Source organism: Vombatus ursinus, unplaced genomic scaffold (assembly GCF_900497805.2).
Source record: "Vombatus ursinus unplaced genomic scaffold, bare-nosed wombat genome assembly UNPS02014813.1, whole genome shotgun sequence".
Classification (NCBI taxonomy): domain Eukaryota; kingdom Metazoa; phylum Chordata; class Mammalia; order Diprotodontia; family Vombatidae; genus Vombatus; species Vombatus ursinus.
The window spans coordinates 21179569-21206769 of NW_020954591.1; the positions used below are offsets into that span (position 1 = coordinate 21179569).

At 38.0% G+C, this 27201-nt stretch overlaps 1 protein-coding gene across 1 annotated transcript in view; it reads left to right on the top strand.

Moving 5' to 3' along the window:
• Positions 1–26979, top strand: part of GJA3 (gap junction protein alpha 3) — a 34968-nt gene extending 7989 nt beyond the window's left edge. Inside the window, exon 2 of the mRNA XM_027877610.1 lies at positions 25137–26979. Within this exon, the coding sequence (XP_027733411.1) occupies positions 25154–26545 (1392 nt within the window). The 5' untranslated portion in view covers positions 25137–25153 and the 3' untranslated portion in view covers positions 26546–26979. The remainder of the gene's footprint in view (positions 1–25136) is intronic.
• The last annotated feature ends 222 nt before the right edge of the window (positions 26980–27201 follow it).

Here is a 27201-nt window from a genome sequence, read left to right on the forward strand (position 1 = left end):
CCCAGCATTTCTACCACCTGTCCCCCTTATATTTAAGTGGTGACTGTGAGTAGGCAGGCGAAGGGTAGAGGGGCAAAACAATATTGTTTTGCCCCTAATCTTGAGGTTATTTGAATATAGCATGCTTGTTTTCATTGATATCTTATTCCAAGTACATAGGAACGTAAATTTAGAGCTTGGAAGAGACCTTAGTGGTCATTTAGTCCAACCCCCTCATTTTATAAATAAGGAAAAAACTGAGGCCCAGAGAAGTTAGTTGACTTCCCCAAGAAAACACAACCAGTAAATATGAGTTAAGATTTGAACCTGGCCCAAGTCCCAACACTCTGTCCACTCCTCATTGTTCTGTAAGACTTGTGTCCATTTGGAAATGCTCTTGATATACCCTCTCCAGTTTATATATGAAGAACTGAAATATACAAGGAGCTGATCTTTCCAAGATATTTCTATGTAAGTAAAACAAGAGCAAATAGGAACTAAAATTTTTGAGTCTTGCTCCAGATTTGAGTTTACCAAATCTTACTTTTCTGTTGAGTAGGCAGAGCCAGTGAATGGTACAAAACACATTTTTTCTCAAATGTGGCCTCTGACACTTACTCACTTTGTAACCACTTAACCTTTGCCTCAGTTTCTTTGACTATAAAAATAGAAATAATAATAGTGCCTACCTCCTGGGATTGTTGTATCAAATGAGGTAATATTTGTAAGGTATTTAGCGCAGTGCTTGGCACATAGTAGTGCTTCTTCTCTCCTTCCTCCTTTTCCACTGTCAATCATAGTCCCATAATGACAGGAAGATCCACCACCTGCAAACATTTTAATTAGTGCAAGAGAATATCTATTAACCAGCTTGTGTTAAAGTTATTACTGGCTAGAAAACAATGATCCGTGGAGAGACTGAATTTTTAATGACAGTATATTAGGAAAGAGGCTGTAGTTAGTCAAGTTATACTACAAATCCAGCCAATTTCCTCTTGTATATCTGGTAAATGGAGTAAGATTGTTCCTCATTTTTCTGTCCTTCTGTATAACCCCAGGAGCACAAGACCAGAAAAAGGTATATGGCCAAAATTGTACTGAGGGACCTAGGTGACCCTTCTGAAGGTGGGCTTTCCAACTACCTCTGTCTCTACAGTGGTTGATTTTCTGTATACATGACATGACATCAGGGAAAGTGACCTTCATCTGCTTCATATAACCAGAACTCAGTGCCTTTAGGACAGATCATTCATTCCTCCCTTTTTGTAGGCTGTGGAAGAAAGAGTTGGCTTCCTATGGTTAAAATTCACAGTGAGACTGGTGCTTGTACTGGGGCAAGCAGGACTCATCCTATTTAGAATGCTGTAAATCTGCTGATGTATCTCATAAGTAAAATGCCAGCCTATTTCTTTTCATACAGACCAAAAGCTCACCCACCATCTTTTAGCCTAAAAAGACTATGCCTGTTGATAACCATCCTACTTTTTATTATCTCTCTAACTTCAATGACATAGCAGTTATACTGCTTCCTCAGCTTTCTTTCAGCATTGCCTGAAGCTCCAAATTAAGTCATTGTAAGCCTACAAAATATAAGAGTAAGACCAACCTGGCCAGAGCTGAAGGTGATAGAGATATTACAAAGGCACAAAGCCACTGTAGTTTGCATAGATACTTACCTCAGTGGCCAACAGGAGTCCAAGGAGTGCTGAACCATAATAGCAGATGATAGGACCAGGGAAGAAGGAGTCTTTCTTCATCTTAGACCAGAAAGTGAACTCTAATGACCTAGTATTCTAGGGATTTATTCTGCCTCTTCTGTGGAGGTTGAAAGGCTTAACTACCAACCAACTAGGACCTGTAGTGTTTGGGAGCCTACATGAGGAAGATTCACTCCGTAAAGGCTTCAGAAAGCAAAAGAGAGGGTTCTTTGCCAAATTTTGCTGTGAGTGGGAAGGGAAGGATTAAAACATATACTATAAGAGCAAAGGGATGAAGCACAGAACAGGAAGGAGGAGGTAATGGGAGTATGAGGGTGATAAGAAGGAAACGTAAAAAAATAGTAATTAAGATGGAGACTTGAGAGGATAGAAGGGAATGAATGAAAGCAGAAAGAAATGGGAAAGGAACAAACTGGGCAGAATGACCATTTTAGAAATAAAAAGAGATGATGAAGCATCTGTCTCTAAAACCTACTGGTGTCTATCAATAGGAAATAGTATAGTACATTGGAAAGAACACAGGAGCTATAATCATTGGATCTGAATTTGAATCCTTGTTCTCGCTTAATACTTGAATGACCTTGGGCAAGTCACTTAACTTCCCCAGACCTCAGTTTCTTTATCTGTAAAATGAGGGGATCCGATTAGTTAACTGCTAAGGTGTCTTATAGCTTTAAAATTAATGATCCTATGGTCCTGGGAAGAACTGCCAATTAGTTTGTCTTTTGTTACGCACGAAATATTTTCTCTGAGTTTCACTTACATTTCATGCAATAAAGTAGGGCTTTTCTGTGCCCAGTACCTCTCTGAACTCCGCCATGGAGCCTAGAATTTCAAAGAACAAAGGACCTGATCTTTCTCAGAAAGGATGTTCAACCATGTTCATGCCTTCTGGAAGTCTGAAGAAAAGGAAACCCAGGCATGGCTTAAACTTGTTATTCAGTCGTGTCCAACTTTTCATGATACCATTTGAGGTTTTCTTGGCAAAGATAACTGCAGTGGTTTGCCATTTCCTTCTTCAGCTCATTTGACGGATGAGGAAACGGAGGCAAACAGAGTTAAGTTACTTGCCCAAGGTCACACAACTAGTAAATGTTTGAGGTCACACTTGAACTCAGGTCTTCCTAACTCCAGCCTTGGCACTCTATCTACTGTGCCACCTAGCAGCTTAATTACCTATTTATTAACTTATACATGATGTTCTTTAGGATGTGTCTGAGATTCATAAATAGGACAGTTTTTTCTTATACAAACTGGTGTGGAAAGCATCTTTTAAAACCTTGAGAAAAGTGATAATATTATAGCAATAAGTGGGTTTTGTTTCTTGTTAATATTTTTTCCTTAGAGAACTTATTCATAAATTCTGGAAAGTTATGGCTACATATTGCTATGAATGTTAGCATTTGTAAAGCATTTGCTAAGATTTTAATTAAATGGAATGCCTGGGGGATGAGGTTTTCTCAAGAATATCATCAGAATGGCAGGTAGGTGGCACAGTGGATAGAACTCCAGCCTTGGAGTCAGGAGGACCTGAGTTCAAATCCAATCTCAGACACTTGATAGTTACTAGCTGTTGACCCTGGGCAAGTCACTTAACCCTGATTGCCTCACCAAAAAGCAAAAAAAAAAGAAAAGAATATCATCAGAGAGGTGTGTAGTAGGAAGAGAGTGGGGAAAGGGGACTTGTAAGAAGGGAGAAGGCTAGACAATGAGGGATGGACAACCATGTGCTCCTGTTGCAAGTATGTAAGATGAAGAAATCTAGAGGAAGGTCTCTGGATTGTTGAGTGAATCCCCTGTGGAAGGCTTATGGGAGGACTTGAACCAAGAATTTCACAGGATGAGAAGGCATAGATGTGTAACACTGGGGGAGCAGTAGTTAGAGTGCTGGGCCTAGACCTGGAAGTCTTGAGTTCAAATGTGGCCTCAGATACTTATTAGTTGTATGACCATGGGCAAATAACTTAACCTTAGTTTCCTCTTCTGTAAAAATGGAGTTTAATAATAGCACCTTCATCCCATAGTTGTTATGAGGAGCAGATGAAATAATAATTGTAAAGTTCTTAGCATAATACCAGGCACATAGCAAGACCTATATAAATGTTAGCTATTTTATTATTATTATTGGAGGGAGTACCCATATTGATGAGAATACAGATCCATTAAGAATATTAGAAAGAAATATTACAAAACACAAAACCTTTTATATTAGAAATATTCCTGGAATGTATAAATGTATAAGTACATTTCCCTGTCTCAGTTACACACACACACACATATTTTTTCCATAATTCAAAATTTTTCTGAGTCTCAGTTTATCACTTAGAAAATCAGCTTTAATTTTCAGTATTGTGGATGTAGACCTAAATGTCATTGGATTGTACTGAATATGCCATTTAGTTTTGTAGGAGTTTTTGCCTGCTACCAGCTTGCTTTTTTTGCAATTTGTCTTTTTCATAGAAGTAGAAAACAGGAAAAACAAAAACAAAAAATTCAGCCATTTGTGAGTTGGAATTTTGGTTAGTTGACAGTTTACTATACATACCTTTCCTACTAGCTATTCTTTTTTTTTTTTTTAATCCTTGACACCAGAGGGTTTATTATCCTCATTTGAGAGATGAAAAAACTAAGGAAACTATCAAGAAAATACAAGAAGATGAAGTAGGACTTATTTAAATAAGCATTTAGCAACTATATTCCATTTTTACATAGTTGTTTTTAGTATTTGAGTTTTTAGTATTTGAGTGGTGTGTGGAAAAAATACATTTTAGGGTAGTTAATCTCTTTCATGTCTGAAAGATTCAGAGTGTGTGTAGATATTCCACTCTGTTGAATTCTGTATTTTCTTCAAAGAAATAAATGAGTATTTAAGATTTTTTACATTTCATTGGCTTCCTGAAAATGTTTGCTTACTATTTAGACACAGTATTTGTACTCTCCAAAATCTAGACATCTTGGCTGAATAAGAAGCTGACCGCAAACTACTTTTTCTTTCATGTTCAGTAAATATTTCACTGTAAGAGCTGATTCAGGAGGGGGGAGAAGGAAAATTTATTTAAATATTTGTGAAGGTAATATAACAAGTAGTGACTGAAGTCTCCTTTCATGTTGGAGTTTTTGTATGTCAGCAATAAGGTTGAATATACGCTAACTCTAATTCAAGTCCATTCCCAGGGGTTGCTTTGTAATAAGATTTTTTAGTACTTAAGTTACTAAATTCCCTTAAAATGTGTCCAAGAAAGACTTGCAATCCAGTTTTTACAAGTGGTAGTAGTATAGGGAAGTAGTATTAGTAGATGCAAATAGAAGTGTAGGGAAATTTCCATTTTTAATCATTCATTTTAATAAATTATTAAATGCAAGCTCTTCCCCATTTTGAAGAAAGCTGGAAAAATTAAAGACAATCTAGATTAGAGAGCAGATGCTAGGCTACCTCTCTTTTACAAAGAGCAAACTTGGTGATCTTAGAAAAACATGGATAGACTTGCACAAAATAATGAAGAGTTCACTCTCCAAGAGAACATTGTTTTCAGTAACAGCAATATTTTTTTAAGAACGACTTTGACTGAATAAGTCATTTTGACTATTATAAATAGCCAAATTAACTACAAAAGACATATGAAGGAAGATGCTATCTGCATCCAGAGAGAGAACTGGTAAATAGAAGTATGTATAGAATGGTTTTACATATATGTGTGTGTGGGTGTATGTATATACATAAATATTTGTGTCTAATTGTAGCCATCTGGGGGGAGGGAAGAAAAAAAGAAATTTACTTGATAACTTTATTACATATTTAAAAGGAATAGCAAGTTGTACATATTAGATTTGCAGTTTTGTGTGTGATCATCTTTTTTTTATTATACTGTGTTATGGAAATGCTTGTTTTATTCCACAAGTTAAAAATTAAATAAATAGATGAAAATTTTTAAAAAAAACAAAGAGTTCAGGGGGAGAAGGAAAAGAAGACAACTTCACTGGTAAGACACGTTCCCCACCAAAAAGTTTTCTTATAAATGGTTTAAAAAAACAAAGAAAAGATTTAGTGAAAGAAAGAAGGATGTTGTAGTCATGGTTCTTCACCTCATCAAGGTAATTTATGCATCTCTCCATGGATTTGTAAATATATTCAAGTCACTCATGTGTGATTGTGTAAGGTAATAGGAGAGATGTATTGAAACCAGTGTTATGCTGGTGAATAAATGTTTAACAAGTGGCTCCACCCAAAAAATATTCACAAGACATACTTTTAAGTGTAATCTGCATTATTAATATTTTCTCCATCACTTTTGTAAATCTAGATAATCAACATAAAATAAACCAAGCTTTGATTTCTATCAGTTCGATGATTTCTGAGGTGTAAATGCCCAATTTAACATTGGGCTCCCTCAAGTCGATTGGAGCTGGCTCCAGTACACCCTTGGTAAAGCCCTAAAAATACCAACATATGATTCAAGAAGACCACATGAACAAAAAGCATCCAGCATCTAATATGATTAGAACTGTATTAAGTTCAAAATTTTTTAAAAGTTCAAGATAGAGCTGGAAGTAGGCTTTTCTAGAAAGGAAGGAGAGGTACAAGACATATGTGGAGCCAGCCAATTGGAGGCAGTAATACCTTAAATACAATCTAGGCTGACCAATGTTGATAGATAAGGGGCCCTCACAAAAATTCAGGTATGTTGTGGGAGATGGCTCCTTACCTTCAGAGGTTTAAACTATCTAGCCAAGGAGACAAGATGTTGTTTGGATATGTTTAAGAGTATTTTGCTTTTAATGGATTCCTGATTAGATGCAAGTATAGTATCTGGGGGTGGGTTGAATATAAATTATACCTGATCTTTATTCCTTTTTTCTCCATTCTTTTACAACATAATCATCCCTATTTCAGCCTCTCTTCTGTGTTGTCAAGTACCCAAGCACATCCCTACCCCATACTGTGCTTAATCTTTAAAAGGGGAAAAAACAATGAAGGACTCAATTTCTAAGCATTGAGTCATTTAATTTTAAAAACATTTATTAAGCATTAATTTTTATTTCAAGGGAAGCTAGCTGGTATGCTTCAAGTCAGAAAGACCCACTTCCTGTGTTCAGATCCAGCCTCAGACCCTTACTAGCTATGTGACCCTGGCAAGTCACTTAACCCTGTTTGCCTCAGTTCCTCATCTGTAAAATGAGCTGGAGAAGGAAACCACTCCAGCATTTTTGCCAAGAAAACCCCAAATGAGGTTATGAAGAGTCAGACACGACTGCAATGACTGAACAATAACAAACATTTTATTTATCAAATAAAAATTATTCATTGAACAACTATAATGTGCAAGCCACTAACATAGTCCCAAAGTCCTTTTCTTGGATCTTAAAACCTTTTTATTTTGTTCTTGTCTCCTCCCTAATTTGCTGCTGCTCCCCAAAATATCCCCTCCTTGATAATCTACCTCTTTATTGTCATGTAAATGAAATCTCCCGGTCTTCAGCCATGTTATCTCCCTGACTTTGAGGACCTTTTTTTATCTCAGCTTCTAACCTAGTTCAGACCCTCATTTGCATCTTTTGAACTATTGTGATAGCTTCCTAATTTTCTTCAGTATTTTTTCTCTAATCCATCTTCTACAGTTGCCAAATTGATATTCTTAAACCATAGACCTATCCACGTAGCAGACTTATACTTTGCTCCCCTTTTCCATACTCAATGATCCAGCCAAATGGGCTTCCTTGTGTTTCTCATAGGAGACATTCCATCTCTGTGATTTTGCACGGTTTCCCTAATGCCTATAATGCCCTCCTTTTTCACCTCCACCTCATAGAATCCCTAGCTTCTTTCAAGGCTCCCAACAAGCAATGCCTTTTACATGGATCTCCCTCCTATGTGCTGTTTTCTCCTCCCCTCCCCCATGAAAAAAAATTACCTTGTGTGTGCTTGGCATTCATTTTGTATTTTCTTGTATAATATACATGTTGTTTAAATAGAATTCAAGCTGCTGCAAGGCAAGGATTGTTTCGTTTTTGCTGTAGAAAGGATGATCAGAGGTGCTCTTGCTTCTTATGAAGGCATATGTGCTTTACTGGGATGAAATAACTCCTGATTGATCCCCAGTGACTGAGGACTTCCTTTAAAGGTAATTGATGATTGGAGACTCAGAATCAGGGAGGATAGACTCTTGTGAATGAACCTCACCCTTTCTGTAGTCTGTAAGAATTGTGGAATGCTTCCATGTGAGCCCAGAGCATGTTCCTTTCTTAATGCCCCCTGGGTCACAGTACACATCACGGGGGATGTGCCAGGATGTTAAGGATTGATTTTTGATTGACCCAGAGAATTTAGATCTTTTTAGGGAGCTTCACACATCCTGGGGACTCTCTTGAGTTAGGTTGATTCTTTTTGAGCTAGCAAATTTGTCCTAATGTGGTGTGATCTCTACCTCCATTTTGATGCCCAATGTCTTTCAGTAATCTAGTGGAGAAATTTGAGTTCCCTATGAATTTTCAAGGATCCACTGAAGAAATTTTCATCTGGACTTCCATTTGGATCGTCCTCTGATGTACTGGGAAAATATGTTCCCCTGTATGAAGGGAAAAATTTTCATACAGGACAGGTTGCTTTCACACCGGAGGGCAAAAGGTTTCTTTCCAGTCAACCCTAGGTTACCCCACATGCTTTAGGAGCTTATCTCGGTTGAGACTTTTTCCCCCAAGTATGAAAATTTGGCCAGCGGTGGGGGAGGGGGTGCCTTTTATTAATTTCTTTTTGCTATTGTTAATTCTTTGTGTTATTTTCATTTTATTCCTTCCTAATTGTTTTGGATTAGGAGAGGCCTTCACAAACTTCAAGGCAAATGGTGGTAACCTATGAGAACTTGGTTTGAATCTGCATTATTTTGTATTTGGGACAGAGTAAGCTTCAGCTATGGAAAATATGGTCCTTCACAAAAAAGACTGTTAATCTGGGGAGTAAGAATATGAGAATTGTACTGAATGGATTTTGCTGCGATCCTTTGTATAGTACTCAGAAGGCCATTAAGAACTATGCTGTGTGGACTTTTTTTTTTTTTAATGAAAGGCACTAAGGGAAGTACTCAAACGGAGTGTTTGAATCTCCTCCCTAGGCCTCCAGAGAATTGTCCAGAACTGGGGATATGGGCAAACGTGCCAACAGCACTCCAGTTGGATTTGCTGGGACAGCAAATATTTAACCAGGAGGAAAGTGTAGTACAATCAGGGGACCTCCTGATTTGGCAGAATGGAGCTAGAGGTGCACTTTGATTCTCTGCTGAGGAGAATGTGTCTTGGTGGGATAACATAGCAACCACTGATTGGTCTCCAGTGACTGGGGGGCACCAAAGATGTTTCGTGAATAAGAATTAGGAAAATAGACTTTTATGGAGAGAACTCCCCCCTCTGAAGTCTGTAGGAACAGATCCAAGTACATCTTGGAATCCTTAGCTCCTGACACTTAATAGCAGGCACTTAGGACACATTCATGGATTAATTGGTTGATGTTACCCCTCTAGTAAAAATTTCTCTGATTTTGTCCTGCATTCTCTCCTACCTTTGTGTAGTTATATATGCTGCTGAAGCTACAACCAGGGCAGAGCAGCTTCAACTTTTCCCCAGAGCGCTGAAATTCAGAGGGCCAAAGAATATACTACAATCAGAAAAATTCATTAAAATTAAACACTAACAAGCTACTGTTAATAACACGGATCTGTGAGACACTTTAGTAACTTCTACTGCTGACCTGAATTTGTCTTAATTTTATCCTGGTACATATCATGAATTACAGAGCAGATGTGAAGGGCCCAAATTTGTGCTGCTTGCCCCATGGCCAAGACTGCTGGTTAAAATGCTGCATATTCCCCTGTTGAGGTTTTACTGCATCAGTTCTCCCCTTTTCTCCTTCTCTCCTCGGTAGAAAATTATCTCTTCTCAAATTTTTCTATGCCATTTTTTCTTGATATATACTTTGTATCATACTTATTTTCCTATATATCATGCCCCCTCCAGTAGATTGCAAATAGGTCATAGTTAAGAACTGTAATTTCATCTTTGCATTCTTTGTTCCTAGGACAGTCAGTCAACAAGTCCGTAAGTATATAGAGGATAGGACACTGAATTTGGAGTCAGGGAGACCAGAGTTCAAACCCTACCTTAGACACTAACTGTCTAACTGAGAAAGTTATCTAAACTCTGTATGCTTCAGTGTTCTCATCTGTAAAATGAAAGGACTGGACTTAGTGGGAAAAGGAATTCATATAGTGTCTACTAGGTGCCAGACACTGTGCTAAATACTTTTTTATAAATATTATTACATTTGATCTTCACAAAAACCCCTGAGAGGTAGGTAGTATTGTTTTACCATTGTGGATACTGAGGCAGAGGTTAAGTGACTTACCCAGAGTCACACAGCTAGTGGTTGAGGCTGGATTTGAACTTAGATCTTCCTGAGTACAGGTCCAGCATTCTATCCACTGTGCCACCAGTGGCCTCTGAGTTCCATTCTATAGGCTATGATCTTATGAAGTGCTTTTTTATGCCAGGTTTTGAACTAAGTAGGCAGTTAGGTAGTGCAGTGGATGGAGTGCCAGACCTGGAATCAATAAGGCTCATCTTCCTGAGTTCAAATATGGCCTCAGGCACTTCTTAGCAGTGTGACCTTGGGCGAAGTCATTTAACCCTGTTTGCCTCAGTTTCCTCATCTGTAAAATGAGCTGAAGAAGGAAATGGCAAACCTTTCAGTACTTTGCCAAGAAAATCCAAAGTGGGGTCATGAAGAATCGGACATGACTAAAATGACTGAATAACAAACAAAAACAACAGGAATATAGATAACAGCACCCATACACAGATCTTAATTTTGGTCTGAATCCTGTTTCTTTGTTAGTTCAATACTTTTTGCTACCTTCCTAAAGCATAGTCTCACATTTTTAATTAAATTCATTCCTTCTCCAAAAATTTCTTCATTGAGGTAGAAAAATTAATTGACAGATTTTAAGTTGGAATCACCACTGGACACTGGCTAGGTTTGGGGTTATGCTGGCACAGGTTGACACATGGTCTGAAAAATCACAGGGTATACCAGTATTCTTCTCCTGCAAAGCAAAGTCCAGAATTATTTCCGTATTTTCTTTTCTTTCTTTTTTTTGGGGGGGGGAGGCAATCAGGGTTGAGTGACTTGCCCAGAGTCACACAGCTAGTAAGTATCTGAGGCTAGATGTGAACTCAGGTCCTCCTGACTGCAGGGCCAGTGCTCTATACGCTATACCACCTAGCTGCCCCTGTTTCTGTATTTTCTGGAGTGAGAGCTCTGGGACTGTTGCCATGAGAGGTTTTGATGGGGCAGTATTTGAAAAGACTTTCTCAAGAAGAGTTTGAGACAGAGTAGAAGCTTTTTATGGTAGTCCTGTGCTACCTTTTCAAACATGGCTGTGCGAGATAGGTCAAATAAGACTGAGCCTGTTCTGTGATTCTCTTCGTTTCCATTGGTGATGAAGAATAGTCATACAGTGCACCGGCAAGTGAGACCAATGAAGAGGCACGTTTTCTCATCCTAATGAGCACGCAGATTCTCTTAGTAGCATCTGAGATCCAGGTCAAGTATTTTTATAAGCTTGGGATTGGGATATGGATTGGGATATGTCCTAGACTGTAATTTCATTGATATATGGAACTTTGGGATGAGGAAACTCCTTCCAATGCATGTTGACACCTTCTCCACAAGTAAGAGTCTTCTTTGCTGAAGCGTTGAGAGGGTCACACAGTCAGTATGTGGAGGCTGCAAGGCCAGCTTTTCATCTACTATGCCATGATGCTTCTCCTTGACAAACACATTATTTCAAATATGTTATTTTATTCTCTGGACTTCTCCTCTATATGTTGTGGTATGTCACAATCTAAAAAATTCATTTCATTTTAGAGAGAATACATTTGAAGGTTATGCAGTGGTTGATCCAGAACGATTCTGAATAGAGTTTTTTTTTAGCATTTGAGAGCAGTTGCTTTAGGAAATTTTCTTTCCATTTTGGTTTGCTAATACTAGGTTTAAAAATAGTGTCAGATGAAGGTAAGTCGTTTAGCAGCTAGTCCCCAATCGACAGCTCCAATCTCTTGCTTCTTCAACCCCATCCTTTATCTAGAAGTCAATACAGTCTTTGTAAAGTACAAATTTGACCAAGTTGATTCCATTCTCAAAAATCTCCAGTGGTTCCCTTTTTTATCTTAAGCATTTAAGTCTTTCTTCAATCTGACGTCAACCTGCTTTTCCTTCTTTGTTTGACATTACTCTCCATAGTAGCTCTAACTTCCACTCAAGCTTGGACTACTGATTTAACATTCTGTCTCCCACATTCTCGTATTCATTTAGGCTTTCCCTATGTCCTCCATCCTCACACCTTTGCTTCTCAGAATCCATATTTTCTCTCCAAGCTCAGCTCAGGTATCACTTCCTCCATGAAGCCTTTATCCCTAGTTATTTATTGGAGTCCTCTCCTTCCTCAGATCATTGTATTTACTTATCAGTACACTTGCTACATCCCCTTGATAGAATGTAAACTCCTTGAGGACAAGAACTTTTTCTTTTTGGCTTCAAACCCCCAGCAAGCTAACATAAGTGCCTTACACACATTTCTTTGAATCTGTGATCTCCTGATGTGTATATTCTTGCTACAGTTAATGATCTAAATTAAAATCCAGATCACTTTCTCATCCTTTGTGACTGTTGTTCATGAATATGGAGAACAACAGTTGGTACATAAGCACCAGTGTAGCGGGTATGGAACATTTATTTCCTTGGACTACTACAACTCCCAGGGATAAGATTTTGTGTCTTAAGTTTCTCCCAGCCCATAAGACCCTCAGGGTACCTTACAAGAGGCCACTCTAGGAAATAAGATAGACCCTTGTCAGGTCATGAGGATACTGCTGGTATTTTTCCATCCAAGTTTCCCAAAGGATATTAAATCCCTCGGCACCAAAGAAGTATGGGTCATTCAGAGTGCAAGAGCTATGTCCTAGTGATTTTCTCTTTCTTCATTCTGGCCCTTCAAAGCCCCATATTCCCCCTGAGGATATGAGGGTAGAAAGCCAAACTCATGAGTGACTGTTAAAAGACAGATGACCTGGGCTTCTTCCAGCATCTCTGAGGGATTTAATGAATATCTGAATTATCCTGTGTGTCCTTGTAATAAATGTATCCCACTAGGGAAGCAGAGAAAGGAATAAGTATTTATCAAGTTCCTACACTATGTTAGACCCTGCGTTAAGTGCTTTATAAATATTATCTCATAAGATCACTAACCATGTTTGGTCTTTGTGTATTCATTCTGGAGAAACTTTGAAATTATTAATGCCTATACATCTGGCCCTAAGGACTGGAACTATTTTTTCCTTAAAATCTCTCCATTTGCAGTTTCTTCATGACATAGGAGAGGAGGTTCTTTTCTAGGTCTCTTAACACGTACCATACAGTATGTGGGCTGGCCTTCTGTTGTCCTTACTCTTTCAACATAGTCTTTGACCTTTTCTCATCTTACATGTCATTAATTTTATCTTTAACTCTACCTCTTGCATGCAGTTCATCTTTGGTAATATGCTATAACATACATCCATCATGCATCACCCCATTGCTCTTTGGACAACCTGAAATTTTAATTTTTTGAAGATTGTGACATTCCATGATTTGTACTCTTACTGTGAATGAAATGTGAAATGAATCAATCGGCAAGTATTTATTAATATCCCAAGCCCTGTGCTGAGTGCTAATGATACAAAGACAGACAAAAACAGCACGTGCTCTCAAGTAGATCACATTGTCTTGGGGGAGATAATATGTAAATAAGTAGATACATACACCATACATACAGAGTAGATGGAAGGTAACCTTGGAGGGAAAGACTGAAATGACTGGGGGGACCTGGAAGGCCTCCTGCAGAAGGTAGCTTTTGAACTGAGTCTTAAAAGAAGCCAGGGACATCAAGAGGCCGAGGTGAGGAGGAAGAGCATTGTAGGCATAGGGGACAGCAAGTGCAAGGCACAGAACAGGAAGATGAAGTGTTGTGTGTAACGAACAGCACATAGGTCAGTATCATTGGACAGTATAATAAGTAGAGGGGAGTGAAGTGTAAAAGGGGCGCCTAGATGGCACAGTGGATAGAGTGCCAGCCCTAGAGTCCTTGAGTTCAAATCTGGCCTCAGACACCAACTAGCTGTGGGACCCTGGGCAAATCATTTAACCCTGATTGCCTCCGCTTCCTCATCTGTAAAATGAGCTGGAGAAGGAAATGGCAAACCATTCCAGTATCTTTACCAAGATGGCAAACACACCTTTAGGAGGCATGACAAGGGTGAAGATCCAACAAAGGAAACTGAGAAAGAGCATTCAGACACAGAGGGGAAGAACAAGAGGAAAGCAATGTCACAAAAACCATGGGGGATGAGAATATCCATTGGGGGAAATTGATCAACAATAACAAATTTTGACAAAGGTAAAAAAAAGAAAAAAAAGAAGAGGACTGAGAAAAAGGCCATTAGATTTGACAATTAAGAGATCATCGATAATTTTGGAGAGGGTAGTTTCAAGTGCATGATGAAATAAAAAATCAGATTATAATGGGTTTAAAAGTGTGAGAAGAGAGGAAGGAAAGGCAATGAGTATAGATGACTTTTTCAAGGAGTTTAGCAGAGAAAGGAAGGATAAGTATAGAACTGTAAGTAGCAGAAATGATAGGATCAAATAAGGGGTTTTTGAGGATATGAAAGACATCTTCAAAGACATGGCTGTATTTTTATGCAGCAGGGAAGGAGCTAGTAGATAGGGAAAGATTTAAGATTAGAGGAGCATGGTTGATGGAGGCTGGGGGAAAGGAAGGTGGGGGAAGGAAAGGTGGAAATCTGTTGGACAAAACTGTAAGGAACGGGATCAAGTATGCATATTGGGAGCTTGTCCTAGACAAGAAGGGCCACTTTTTTTTTTGTTTGCTTTTTAGTGAGGCAATCATGGTTAAGTGATTTGCCCAGGGTCACATAGCTAATAAATGTCAAGTGTCTGAGGCTGGATTTGAAATCAGGTCCTCCTGATTCCAAGGCCAGAGCTCTATCCACTGCACCACCTAGCTGCCCCTGAAGGGCCACTTTTTTAATTAAAGACTGGCTGTAGTGAAGGAGGAGATAATAAGAGATGATGTCAGAGGAACATAAGATGAGGAAAAGGGGAAAAGAGGGAGCTCTTGGTATAAAATCTCTCTCTTTCTCTCTCTCTCTCTCTCTCTCGGTATGAGACAATTTTTAGCTGAGTGAGTGGGCAGAGGGAATCTTTGGGGCAGCTTGAAATATTTTGTTTCAGGGAGAAGCTGCAATTATTCAAGACACCACACAATTTCTTTTAAACAATCAATAATACTTTCTTCCTTCTATCAGTTATGGAATCAATTCACCGTCCATGTTAAGTGTCTATCCAAGATAGTTGTTGAAACAGCTCTATAGTCTGACCATTCCAAAGAATATCATAGTCTGGACGATATGAATTCTTCATCCACTTAGTTTTTCCTATGTGGATTGTTAGGCAGAATTCTTATGAGTTATTTTCACTCTCCTTTAGAGAGTTCTACAGTTTTCCAGGGCTTGATGCAATTATCCCAATGTTATCCACAAACAGGAACATTTAAGGAGGCTTAGAATCAGTAAGGAATCCCTGTCCCATTTGGGCTGGCAATGAAAGCTAAGAACAACAGCAACAAATAATTCCTTTGTTAACAATATCAGGGGAAAGATGATGATCAGAAAGGATAAAGGACTGCTACTGGCTGGTGGACTGAACAGTGATAATGGCTAATGGAAAGAAGGTGAAGATGCTTTGCCCTTATTGTTCTGTCTTTTCTTTGCCAAGAGGAATGCTCTTTGAAACTGAATAGAACTGAAAAAAATTATAACAAGAAGTTGTAACTCAGGATAAGGGAGATACTAAGAGAATATCTTTCTGTCCTTGATGAATCTAAGTCACCAGGCTCAGATTAACTATGCCAACATACCAAGAAAGTAAAGATTGATTGCTGAGCCATTGTCAGAGGTCTCTGAAAGATCCTGTAGAGTGGAAGTGGTGCTGGAGAAGAGCATATTTGTCTCAGTTTTCAAAATTCAAGGGAAGAGAATAGAATCTGTAAACCATAGATCAGTAAAATTTATTTCAAATCTTGGTGAAATCAGAATATTTTATTAAAGTGATGGTTAGTGAACATTTAGAAAAGGTAGTGATCACAGTGAGGCAGGGAAATGCTACAAAGAACTCTCAGATACTCCAAGGTATATGAGCATATCCTTTAATAATTGATGACTTCACTGCAAAAGTAAGCATGGAGAAGACAACAAAATTTATGTTGGAAAACATGGTTCAGGAATAAAAAAAAAGCAAGAGAGATCAAAGACTACTCTGAAGCTTCATACAATCATGAATACTTCCTTTGAGAAGTGAATCAGAAGTTAATGGATATGGGAAATACCAAATAACATCACAAAAATGAAACTGAATATATTTCTAACAGACTGATTACCGATGTGGGAGTCATTTCTGAATTTTTGTGTACAAATCATCAGCTTTTTAGAACAAATATCAAAATCAATGACAAAAGAAAGAATAAAAATGTCAAAATATGTTGACTTATTTAACCAAGCTCTTGAGATCAAAAAATGGGGGATGGATAAAATAACAGACATAGACATTGACTATCACCATTTCTTAAGAAAGTTTAACCCATGCACATCACTAATCACAATAAGAACTCAGAAGCCTAGAAATCATCTTAGTCAGCAAACACTTGAACTGCTTGCCAAGTAGAGGTATTGATAATCAAGGTAAACACCAGTTTAAAAGACAAATTCATTTGTAAAATCTTACAGAAGAGGATGCCGGAAGATTATCACCTCATAAAACAATGAGAAACAGAGGAGAGAAAATCAAGTTCATAAAAATCTTAGTGGGACACCCAAAATAGATCATATCAAGAATATTAAAAGAGGAAACTATAAGGAGAACAAGAAAAAGATGAAAAATGGAAAAGATCTGTAAAGGTTTTTATAGCAAACTGTTTTCTTCATCAGTGATAGTAGAACCACCACATACAACTCTAATATCACAGTTCTGGATTACCATGTAAGAAATAGAAATGACTAAAGAAAATAAATATGGGAAGAGCAACTGGATTAGACCAAGAATACTAAAGGAGGTCTGTGTTGGAGGTGATACCATGTTGAAGGCTTTAAGGAATTACTCCTTAAAATACCTGAAAAAAGAGGAAGATACCAAAAGTTTAGAGGGGGTAAGGGAGGAAAGTAAGCAAGAAAATGTCAAAAACTACCCATCCTTATGCTTATTTTCCCATTTCTACAAAATATTTATAGTACTTGCATTAAGGCCATGTATAGTGAAGGTATGATATAGAAATGGGCTGGCTTTCACAAAGGTATTCTACTAAGAGCATTTCTTTATATTCAAAAAATTGTCTAAAAAATGCACATGTTCATTGATTGCAAAAAGCAGTTTCTTTGATAGAATAAAATTCTACTTTGAAGGCTCTCTTCCAATGAGGGGTTGGTCTCACTTTTTTCAAAATCATACCAGATTCACTGAAATACACAGAATGACCCAAAACTCTTAAGTGTAATTTTTAACTTTAATAGCTTTGAGGACTTTCGAGACACCATGTGTAACAGCAGAGATAGTTTTGTTTGTTCTTCTGATTATTAATAAAATGAGGTGTAAAACAGAAAGATGAATATTCACTCAAGGTGTTTGCCTGCATCATAGAGGATGTCCAGTATATAATCCAAATGGAGGAGAGATTCCCTATATGTCATGAGGTCAGAAGTTCCTGTTTGTAGATGATATTGTTCATAATTGCATCAAGCCTTGGAACATTGCAGAGTATCCTAAATAAGAGCCACTCAAAAGAGTTCAACCTAACCATCCACATGGAAAAACTAAAAGGATAAAGGATATCTATCATGCAAATTATGATATACAGTTATAGAGTTGCTCCATTAGCACATATATCTTGAATAGACATCATCAAAGGACAGTGAACTAAATCTGGAATTGAATAGAAGGTGACAGGCTGCATTGTCTTTGGGAATTTTTGCAGTGTTTTCAGTAGCCCAAAGTTTTCCTGAAATGAAAGTCCATCATTTTAATAACATTCTTCCGGTAAAACTATGTGACTGTGTCATGAAATAGCACATTCTCTGAAGAATTTAATTTGCAGGTTACCCAAAGGACATTGGGAAGGTGCATGGTGAGGGTGAGTAAACTGAAACTTTACCATTGCAGAATTGTGTAGGAGAAGCAGTGTAAATGATGATGTCATTTGAGAGATGTATGACTAGAGAAAGAGGACTAGTCATGTAATGAGAATGAGGCATAACCTATGGAGAGCCCATACATCCCATTGCTGCATATGCAATGTCAAGAGGTCTTGGTTACCAGTATTTGGGGTAGATGCCATGTGGAGAATTTTTATAGTAGGTCATGAACAGGAGTCATGCAGAATGAGAAGGTGTAGATAGGTTGCATTCTGGTCCATTGCCAATTGTGGATCCTTTGAGGGACAATACTCGTAGATCAGAAGAATGTTATAGATATACTTTCCCTGGACTTTAGCAAAGTATTGGACAAAATTTTTCATACTGTTCCTGTGGGCAAGATGAAGAGTTCTGAGCCTATGCAGTAGTGCAGTTAGGTTGACTTGGAAATGGGAAGAGGACGAGAGTAAGCATTTATATAACACCTATTATGTACCAGTCACTATGCAAAGCACTTCACAAGTACCATCTCATTTGATTTTCACAACAAGCCCTCGTGGTAGATCCTGTTATTCCCATTTTACAGTTGAGGAAACTGATGCAGTTACTTGTCCAGGGTCACACAATTAGTAAGTGTTTGAGGACAGATTTGAACTTAGATCTTTCTGATTCCAGGCTTAGTGCTCTATCTACTGTTCCACCTAAATTGCTGAATCTGAAGAGTATTCATTAATGGTTTGATATTCACTTTGAAAGCAGACACTAATAACATGGCCATGGACATGGCCCCATGTATTTATAAGTTATTTGAGTAAAGGAATAAATGTCATGCTGATCAAATTTGCAGATGGGATGGCTGACATTAATTGACAGGATCCAACAAGAATTCACTGGACTAGAATGCTGGACTAAATCTAATATGATGAAATATAATAGGAATAAACATAAACATAAAGTCTTAGAATGGGTTCAGAAAAGTAAAATTAACAAGCATAAGGCAGGACTGGACAAGAGTTCATCTAAAAACATCACAGAACTAATATGAGTCAAGAGGATCATTTGGCAACTAAATGAGGATCAAAGAAACTGGGGGTGTTTAGCCTAGAGAGTAGAAGACTTGGAGGGGGGGATGGGAGGGGCACCAGGGAGAACATAAGAGATACCTTCAAATATATAAATGCATTTTATATGGAAGAGGAATTTGAATTTTTCTGTTTGTCCCCATAAGACAAAGCCAGGAGCAACAGATATAAGTTACAGAGAGGCAGATATAGACTTGACATAAAGGAAAACTTTCCTAATAATTGAAGATGTGCTGAAGTAGAAAGAGCTGCCTCCTGGGGTAGTGGGTTTTCTCACTGGAAGATTTCTAGCAAAGGTTGGATGACCCCTTGTTGGGTATACTATAATGAAAATTCTTTTTCAAGTACAGATTGAGTTAGAGTGCCTCTGAAGTCCCTCTGAATTCATGTTCCATGACTGTGAGGATGTCTTCCATGACAGTGGCAAAATACTTTTGGCAAGCCTATGGCTCTCTATTTTGTGATTTGCTATTAAAAATCAGAGAATTGTTGAATAGTTTTCTCTGTTTTTCTGTCTTTCTAGGAGTTTTTGCTTGATTTTTACATATTCATAGGAGACTCCACCAGAGTTCTTCTCAAATATTTCACCATGGCATAGAGATGACCCAACCTCTCTCTCTTTTGTTTTTTAATATTTTATTGTATTTTTACTTATTTTGCTTTATTTATGATTTATTTAACAAGGGAGGAGGTTCCCAGTTCTCTTCCTCCTGTCTCTCCCCAACCCACTAAGAAGACAAGCAATATGATTTCTATTACGCATGTGAAATTATGCAAAACATATTTCCATATTATCCATGTTGCAAAAAAAGCAAGAAAAATAAAGAAAATGAAAAATTTATGCTTCAATTTTCACTCAAATTTCACCAGTTCTCTTTCTGGAGGTGGATAGCATTTTTCATCATGAGTCTTTTCAAATTGTCTTAGATCATCATATTGATTAGAATAGCTGTCTTTCATAATTGACTATCATTACAACATTGCTATTGTTATGTACAGTGATCTCTTGGTTCTGCTCACTTCATTTTGCATCAATTCATATAGGTCTTTTCAGGTTTTTCTGAAAGCATTCTGTTCATCATTTCTTAGAACACAATAGTATTCCATCACAATTACATACCACAACTTATTCAGTCATTCCCCAATTGATGGGCATCCCCTCAATTTCTAGTTCCTTTCCACCAGAGAAAAGAACTGTTACAAATATTTTTGCACATATGGGTCTTTTTCCTTTTTCATTGACCTCTTTGGAATACAGACCTAGTAGTGGGTCAAAGGGTATGCACAGTTTTATAGCCCTTTGGACATAGTTCTAAAGAATTCACCAGAATGATTGGACCAGTTCACAACTCCACTTACAATGCATTAGTGTCTCTGCTTTTACACATCCCCTCCAACATTTGTCATTTTCCTTTTCTGTCATGTTATCCCATTTTTAGGTGTGAGGTGGTACCTCCGAATGGTTTCAATTTGCATTTCTCTAATCAATAGTGATTTAGACCATTTTTTTAAATGACTATAGATAACTTTGATTTCTTCTAATAACTGCCTGTTCATATCCTCTCACCATTTATCAATTAGGGAATGGCTTGATATAAAAATTTTTTCTCAGTTTTTTGTTTTCCTTCTAATTTTGGCTGCATTAGTTTTGTTTGTGTAAAAACTTTCTAATTTCATGTAATCAGAATTATATGTGTGCCTCATTACTATTATGGTAGCTTCCTTCTCCCATGGATGCTGTATGTATTTGTGGGAGGGGGTGAACCAGGTTTTTAGGAAAACATTTTGTATTAACTATTTTTACCAGGTTATCTGTGAATGGTAGTAGCTGCTCTCTGGGGACCCATCCTGCCAATTCAAGCTAGAGAATGCTGCTGTTTCTTCCTCTTCCTCCTCCCTCTCCTCCTACTCCCTCTCCTCCCAGTCCTCCTCCTCCTCCTTTTCCACTTCATCGTCTCTCCACTTGGTCCCTCTCTCCACTTGGGGCACCATACCCTTACATGTGGGTGCTCTGTCCATAGGAATATCATTTTTGTTCCTTACATTTTGTAAGATATTTGGAGATTTGGGGAATATATTGTTTAAAATTATTTTTTCAAAATGCTAGGACAATTTACTTTTTGTCCTGTGCAGTTTTTATTTATGATTTCCTGAAATATAACTTATGTATGAATCCTTATGAATCAGTGGCCCATATTTCTAATTGAGTTTGACATCACCAGTGGTTAAGCACACTGCCTCTGGAGTCAGAGGGCCTGAGTTCAGATTCTGCCTCTGATGTTCATTACCTGTGTTACCTCAGGCAAGTCACTTAATGTCCCTGGGCTTCAGTTTGTTCAGGTGTAAAATGAAAGGATTGCTCTAGATGATCTCTGAGGTCCTTTCTAGTTCTTGATCCATGATTCGTATTTTCTAACATATTCTTTGCTATTTTCCCCTATGCTTACTTTTGCATTTAAGTCACTAAGTATTCAATACATATCGATTTAATTTGGAAGGTAAGTTATTTATGAAATTTCTCTTTCTATCCTCTGTAACAGTTGGCACATAAGCGGCAGTTATCTTTAGGTTCATTTTTTTGCTGGTGCTCATTATAGAGATAAGTGCTGGACATGTAATTTCATTGTTAAAGGGAACTCCTAGGTGAAGAAACTCCCTTTAACAATTCGAGTCAGGATGACTTCAGAAAAATCTGGAAAGACTTACATGAACTGATGCAAAGTGAAGTGAACAGAACCAGAAGAATGTTATACACAGTAACAACAATATTGTAACAATGATCGATTGTGAATAACCTAGCTATTCTCAGCAATACAATGATCCAAGACAATCCCAAAGGACTCATGTGAAGCATGCTCTGCCTCCAGAGAAAGAACTGATACTGTCTGAATACAGACTGAAAAATGCTCTTTCACTTTCTTTTTTTTTATTCAAGTCTTCTTGTACAAAATTATTAATATGGAAATGTTTTACATGATTTTACATGTATAAACTATATTGGATTGCGTACCATTTCAGGGAGAGGAAAGGTAGGAATAGAATATGGAACTCAAAACTGTTTTTAAAATGTTAAAAAAATTGTTTTAACATGAAATTGGGGGAAAAATATTATTTTAAAAAATGCAAGTCAGCACCTTCTCCACAGGGTATAGTTTGAGATAATTGCTTAGAGCAGTGAGAGGTGAAGTGACTTATCCAGGATCACACAGCCAGTAAGTGAAATAAGACATGAACTAGATCTTCTGAGCTTTGAGACCAGCTCTCTATTCATTATACAGCACTGTCTCCCAGGCCCTATCTCTATACTCATCCTAAATATTAAAAGACAAGATAGCAAAGTATCCTATGAAAACATGTTTGTTCTTGTCTTTTGATGCCTAATGAAACTAACTGCCAACCGTCTTTATTTGACTCTCCAAGGAAAATCTAAGAAACAACTTTCCATTTCCTTTAGTCTTCTGGTTTCACTTATTATTTTAAAATGAGTTTTATATTGATTTTTTTTTTACTTTTTTGTCACCATGATTTCCTCTAGTACCTCCTCCACCCCATTCCAGAAAGCTACCCAATATAACAAAAAAAAATTTTAAATGAAAAAAATTTAAGAAGAGGAAAGAATCCGCATAACTGACCAATATATCAAAAAAAGTCTAAAAATATGAACAATGTACAACACTTGTGGACCTCCCACCTCTGCTAAGTGGTGGATTGGTAGCATCCTCTGATCTAATGTCTATTCTTTCTAGCCATGCTTGTTCTTTATAATTTTGCAGCATTCACTTTTGGGGTGTGTGTGTGTGTTTCTTTCCTTTTACATTGTTTTAGTTATTGCGTATACATATTTTTGGCTCTGCTTATTTTACACTGCATCAGTTCATGTGGATCTATCCATGCTTCTCTGTATTCATTATATTCATCATTTTTTACAGCTCAGTAATATTTCATTACATTCATGTGACACAATTTGTTTAGCCATTACACAAACGGTATCTACTTTGTTTCCAGTTCTTTGCTATCACAAAAATGTTGCTGTAAATATTTTGGTGTCTATGGAGACTTTCTTTTTTTCAATGGCTTCCTTGAGGTATAAGCTTAGTAGTGGAAACTCTGGGTCAAAAAGTATAGACATTTAGGGCAGCTAGGTGGCGCAGTGGATAGAGCACCAGCTCTGGATTCGGGAGGACCTGAGTTCAAATGTGACCTCAAACACATAACACTTACTAGCTGAGTGACCGTGGGCAAGTCACTTAACCCCCTTGCCTAGTCAAAAAAAAAAAAAAGAGAGAAAAAGTATAGACATTCTTCTATTGCATACTTCCAAATTGTTTTCCAAAATGACTGTACAATTCCCATCTCCATTTATAATGCATTAACGTGTCTATCTTCTTACAACCTCTTTCCAACATTAACTATTCCCATCTTTTGTCATCTTTGCCAGTTTGCAAGTGTGAGGCAAAAATCTCAGAGTTTTGTTTTACAGTTTTCTTGTTTTTAGTGATTTGGAGCATTTTTCGATGTGGTTATTAATAGTTTACTATTCTTCTTTTGAGAATTGTTTGTTCATATCCTATACTTACCTATTGGGGTACACATACACAAGGATAGATAGATAATTTGTAATTTATTATTAAAAATCATTGTATCAAATTCCTCTGATAAGGGTTTGGTATTCAAGATATATAAACAAGTGTGTGCATATCTTTATATATATATATATACACACATATAAACATACATATACACATACACATATACAGAATATATATATGTATATGCATATATATAATATCTATTTATATGCATAAAAAAGCATTTCTCAACACCTTTTGCCATTTTCCTGCTAGTCTGACTTTGTCACTGCAAAAGCAAAAAGGACAACAGAGGACTGAGGATCATTTAAAATTTAATTTAAATTTAAATTTTTTATTTGTTTTTCAAGGATGTCATGGCCTAGTAACTAGCCAACTAGTGATAAACTTCTCCATACCTAATTAAACTGGTCCTTCTTGAAAGACAGAAATTGTATTTGGCTAAAGCTGTACTTAAAGCTTTCCTATTATGGTAAAAAAAAAAAAAATACCAGAGCTTGTTTTTTGAAGACTTTTGTGCCCTGCATAAACTAGATGATTAATAAATTTTATTGACTTGAGGGGTATTTAAAATGTTATCAATGAAAAACATTAGAAATTTAGCAGTCTTTTTTTCTCTCCCCAAAGGAAGGAAATATATTCTTTTTATTGTAAGAAATTACTAAGCCAATAAGAGAGTGTTGAAATATTTCTCATTCATTTTATTAAAATATTTATGCAACTATGATTGCAAAAAAAAAAATCAAAATTGTCTTCAAATTTACCAGTGGACCTGAAACTGATGGCTGTTGTTCTGGTAAAAGCAGGAAATAATTTAAAATGTCCCAGTGTGAAAGAAGAGAGAGTTTTACCTCCAGGTCAGGATGGCTCGATAAAACTAGATTACTCACAACTCCCTTGGGCCTTTTTTCATGCATCCAAAATTCAGTTCAATTCATCAGGCACCTCCTCGGCTGTGTACTAAGCACTGTGCTAAGTGCTTGGGGGTATGAAGACAAAAATGAAGACCGGCCATGCCCATAATAGAACAGAAGTTCTATTCTATTACGCTGTATCATCTCCAATGTCTTTTCCAGCCCTAAGATTCTATCAGCTATGCTGTAACTTCCACCATGGTACATTTTCACTTAACTTTTAGAATCTCTTTACATGCTGTATGACTTACATTTACATAACAATTTTAAAGTTTGCATTGACCTTTGCATCTGTTCTATCTTTTGAGCTCACAATCTTGCGTAGTGTATTGTAAGACAGTAAATGAGTGCAGTCATGAAGAAGTTACTACAGTATTTACTGTACAGGTTTTAGAAATTTGGGACTATGTCCCCCTAAAACAAAACCCACCGAAGCTGTAGCCTGGCATCACTCAGGGTTCTGGTCAGTAACCCAATAGGTATTTTACATACGTATTTTACTATACAACATGTATGATTCATTTGATGAGAATTTGCTTATTAACAACAATGATGATGTTCCCATTATAGGTTAGGAATCTGAAGCAATGGGTGACTGGAGCTTTCTGGGGAGACTATTAGAGAACGCGCAAGAACACTCTACCGTGATTGGCAAAGTTTGGCTGACTGTTCTGTTCATCTTCAGAATCCTGGTGCTGGGTGCGGCTGCAGAAGAAGTCTGGGGAGATGAGCAGTCAGACTTTACATGTAACACTCAACAGCCAGGTTGTGAAAACGTCTGCTATGACAAGGCATTTCCCATTTCCCACATTCGCTTCTGGGTCCTACAGATCATATTTGTGTCTACACCCACCCTCATTTATCTGGGCCATGTGCTGCACATCGTACGCATGGAGGAAAAAAAGAAGGAAAAAGAGGGAGAACAACTTAAGAAAGACAGCCTGCACCAGGAAGTAGGAGAACTCGGTGGTCCCAACAGCCATAGAGAACCACTTACTAGAAAGGAGGGTACCAGGGTGGAAAAGAAAGAGAAGCCTCCAATCCGAGATGATCGAGGGAAAGTCCGGATAGCTGGTGCCCTACTGCGCACCTATGTCTTTAATATTATCTTCAAGACTCTGTTTGAAGTGGGCTTCATTGTGGGGCAGTATTTCCTGTATGGTTTTGAGTTGAAGCCACTGTACCGTTGTGACAGGTGGCCCTGCCCCAACACTGTGGACTGCTTTATCTCCAGGCCCACAGAAAAGACCATATTCATTATTTTCATGTTAGTGGTGGCTTGTGTATCTCTCTTGCTCAACATGCTGGAGATCTATCATCTGGGCTGGAAAAAACTTAAACAGGGTATGACCAACCATTATAGCCCAGATTCTCCCGAAGCCAAAATCCTTCCCTCAAAATGTAGCAGCATTGGCCCACTTCTGCTTTCCTCCCATTCTGCCCCACCTACTGTTGGATTCCCACCTTATTATACTCAGTCTGCCTCTTCCCTAGGACAGGCAACCACTCCAGGTTATCCTGGGGCTCCTCCCCAGCCCACGGAATTCAGAATGGTAACCCTTCCCGAGGAGCACAGTAAGGCAGCCCCGGCCAAGTACTATGGTGGCAACCACCACCACATCTTAATGACGGAGCAGAACTGGGCCAACCAAGAGGCAGAGCAACAGACTTTTGAAAGGAAGTCATCCCCACCCGACACCACCCCTGGCACTCCCACTACCCCAAGCAGTGTTCGGCAACTCCTCCAAGAGCGAGCAGACAATGGGGGAGGAAGTAAAGTGCCCCTGCTATTGATTAATGGAAGTAGCAGCAGTTTGGGGGCCACTAAATCAGAGAGAAACTCTGATGGAGAAAAACAGCCAGGGACCACCACAGTTGAGATGCACGCACCCCCACTGCTTCTCGTTGATACAAGACGGTTAAGCAAGGCTAGTAAGTCCAGCAGCGGTAGAGCCCGATCGGATGACTTAGCCGTCTAACATAGCTCACTGCCTCTCTCTCCACACTCACCTCTGAAGAGAGTTTTAAAGTAACCTTTCTTCTAGAAAAAAAAATTTTTTTTTTTTAAAATTAAATTTACAGTTAAATCAGCAAGAACCAGAAAAAAGACAGGTCCTAGGATGGGAGGAGAAATAAGATCAAGAAGAGGAGAGTAGGTTTCCTTATGTTAATACCTGCTGTTCTTAACACACTGTGAAGTTGTAGTGCACATAAAAAAAGCAACATTTTCTGATAGAATGAAAGTAACCAAAGTGAGAGCTGATTGTCAGTCCCAAAGGTGTCCAATCCCAGCAGGCACTGGCTTTGCAACCTGAGCAGAATTTACAAATTAGTTTGTGCACTGCCTGCAGATCCCTCTTATTTCTAAGCCTTTATATAGTGCCTACTCTGGGCCAGCTACTGTGCTAAGTGCTGTGCAAATATTATCTCATGTGATCCTCACAATAACCCTGACAGGTAGGTGCTATTATCCTCTTTTTACAGTTGAAGAAACTTTGAGGCAAACAGGTTAAGTGATTTGCCCGGACTCCCACAGCTAGGAAGTGTCTGAGGTCAGATTTAAAATCTGGTCTCCCTGACTCCAGGCCCAGCTCTATATACACTATCATCTAGTTGAGATCTCATCGAAATGGTC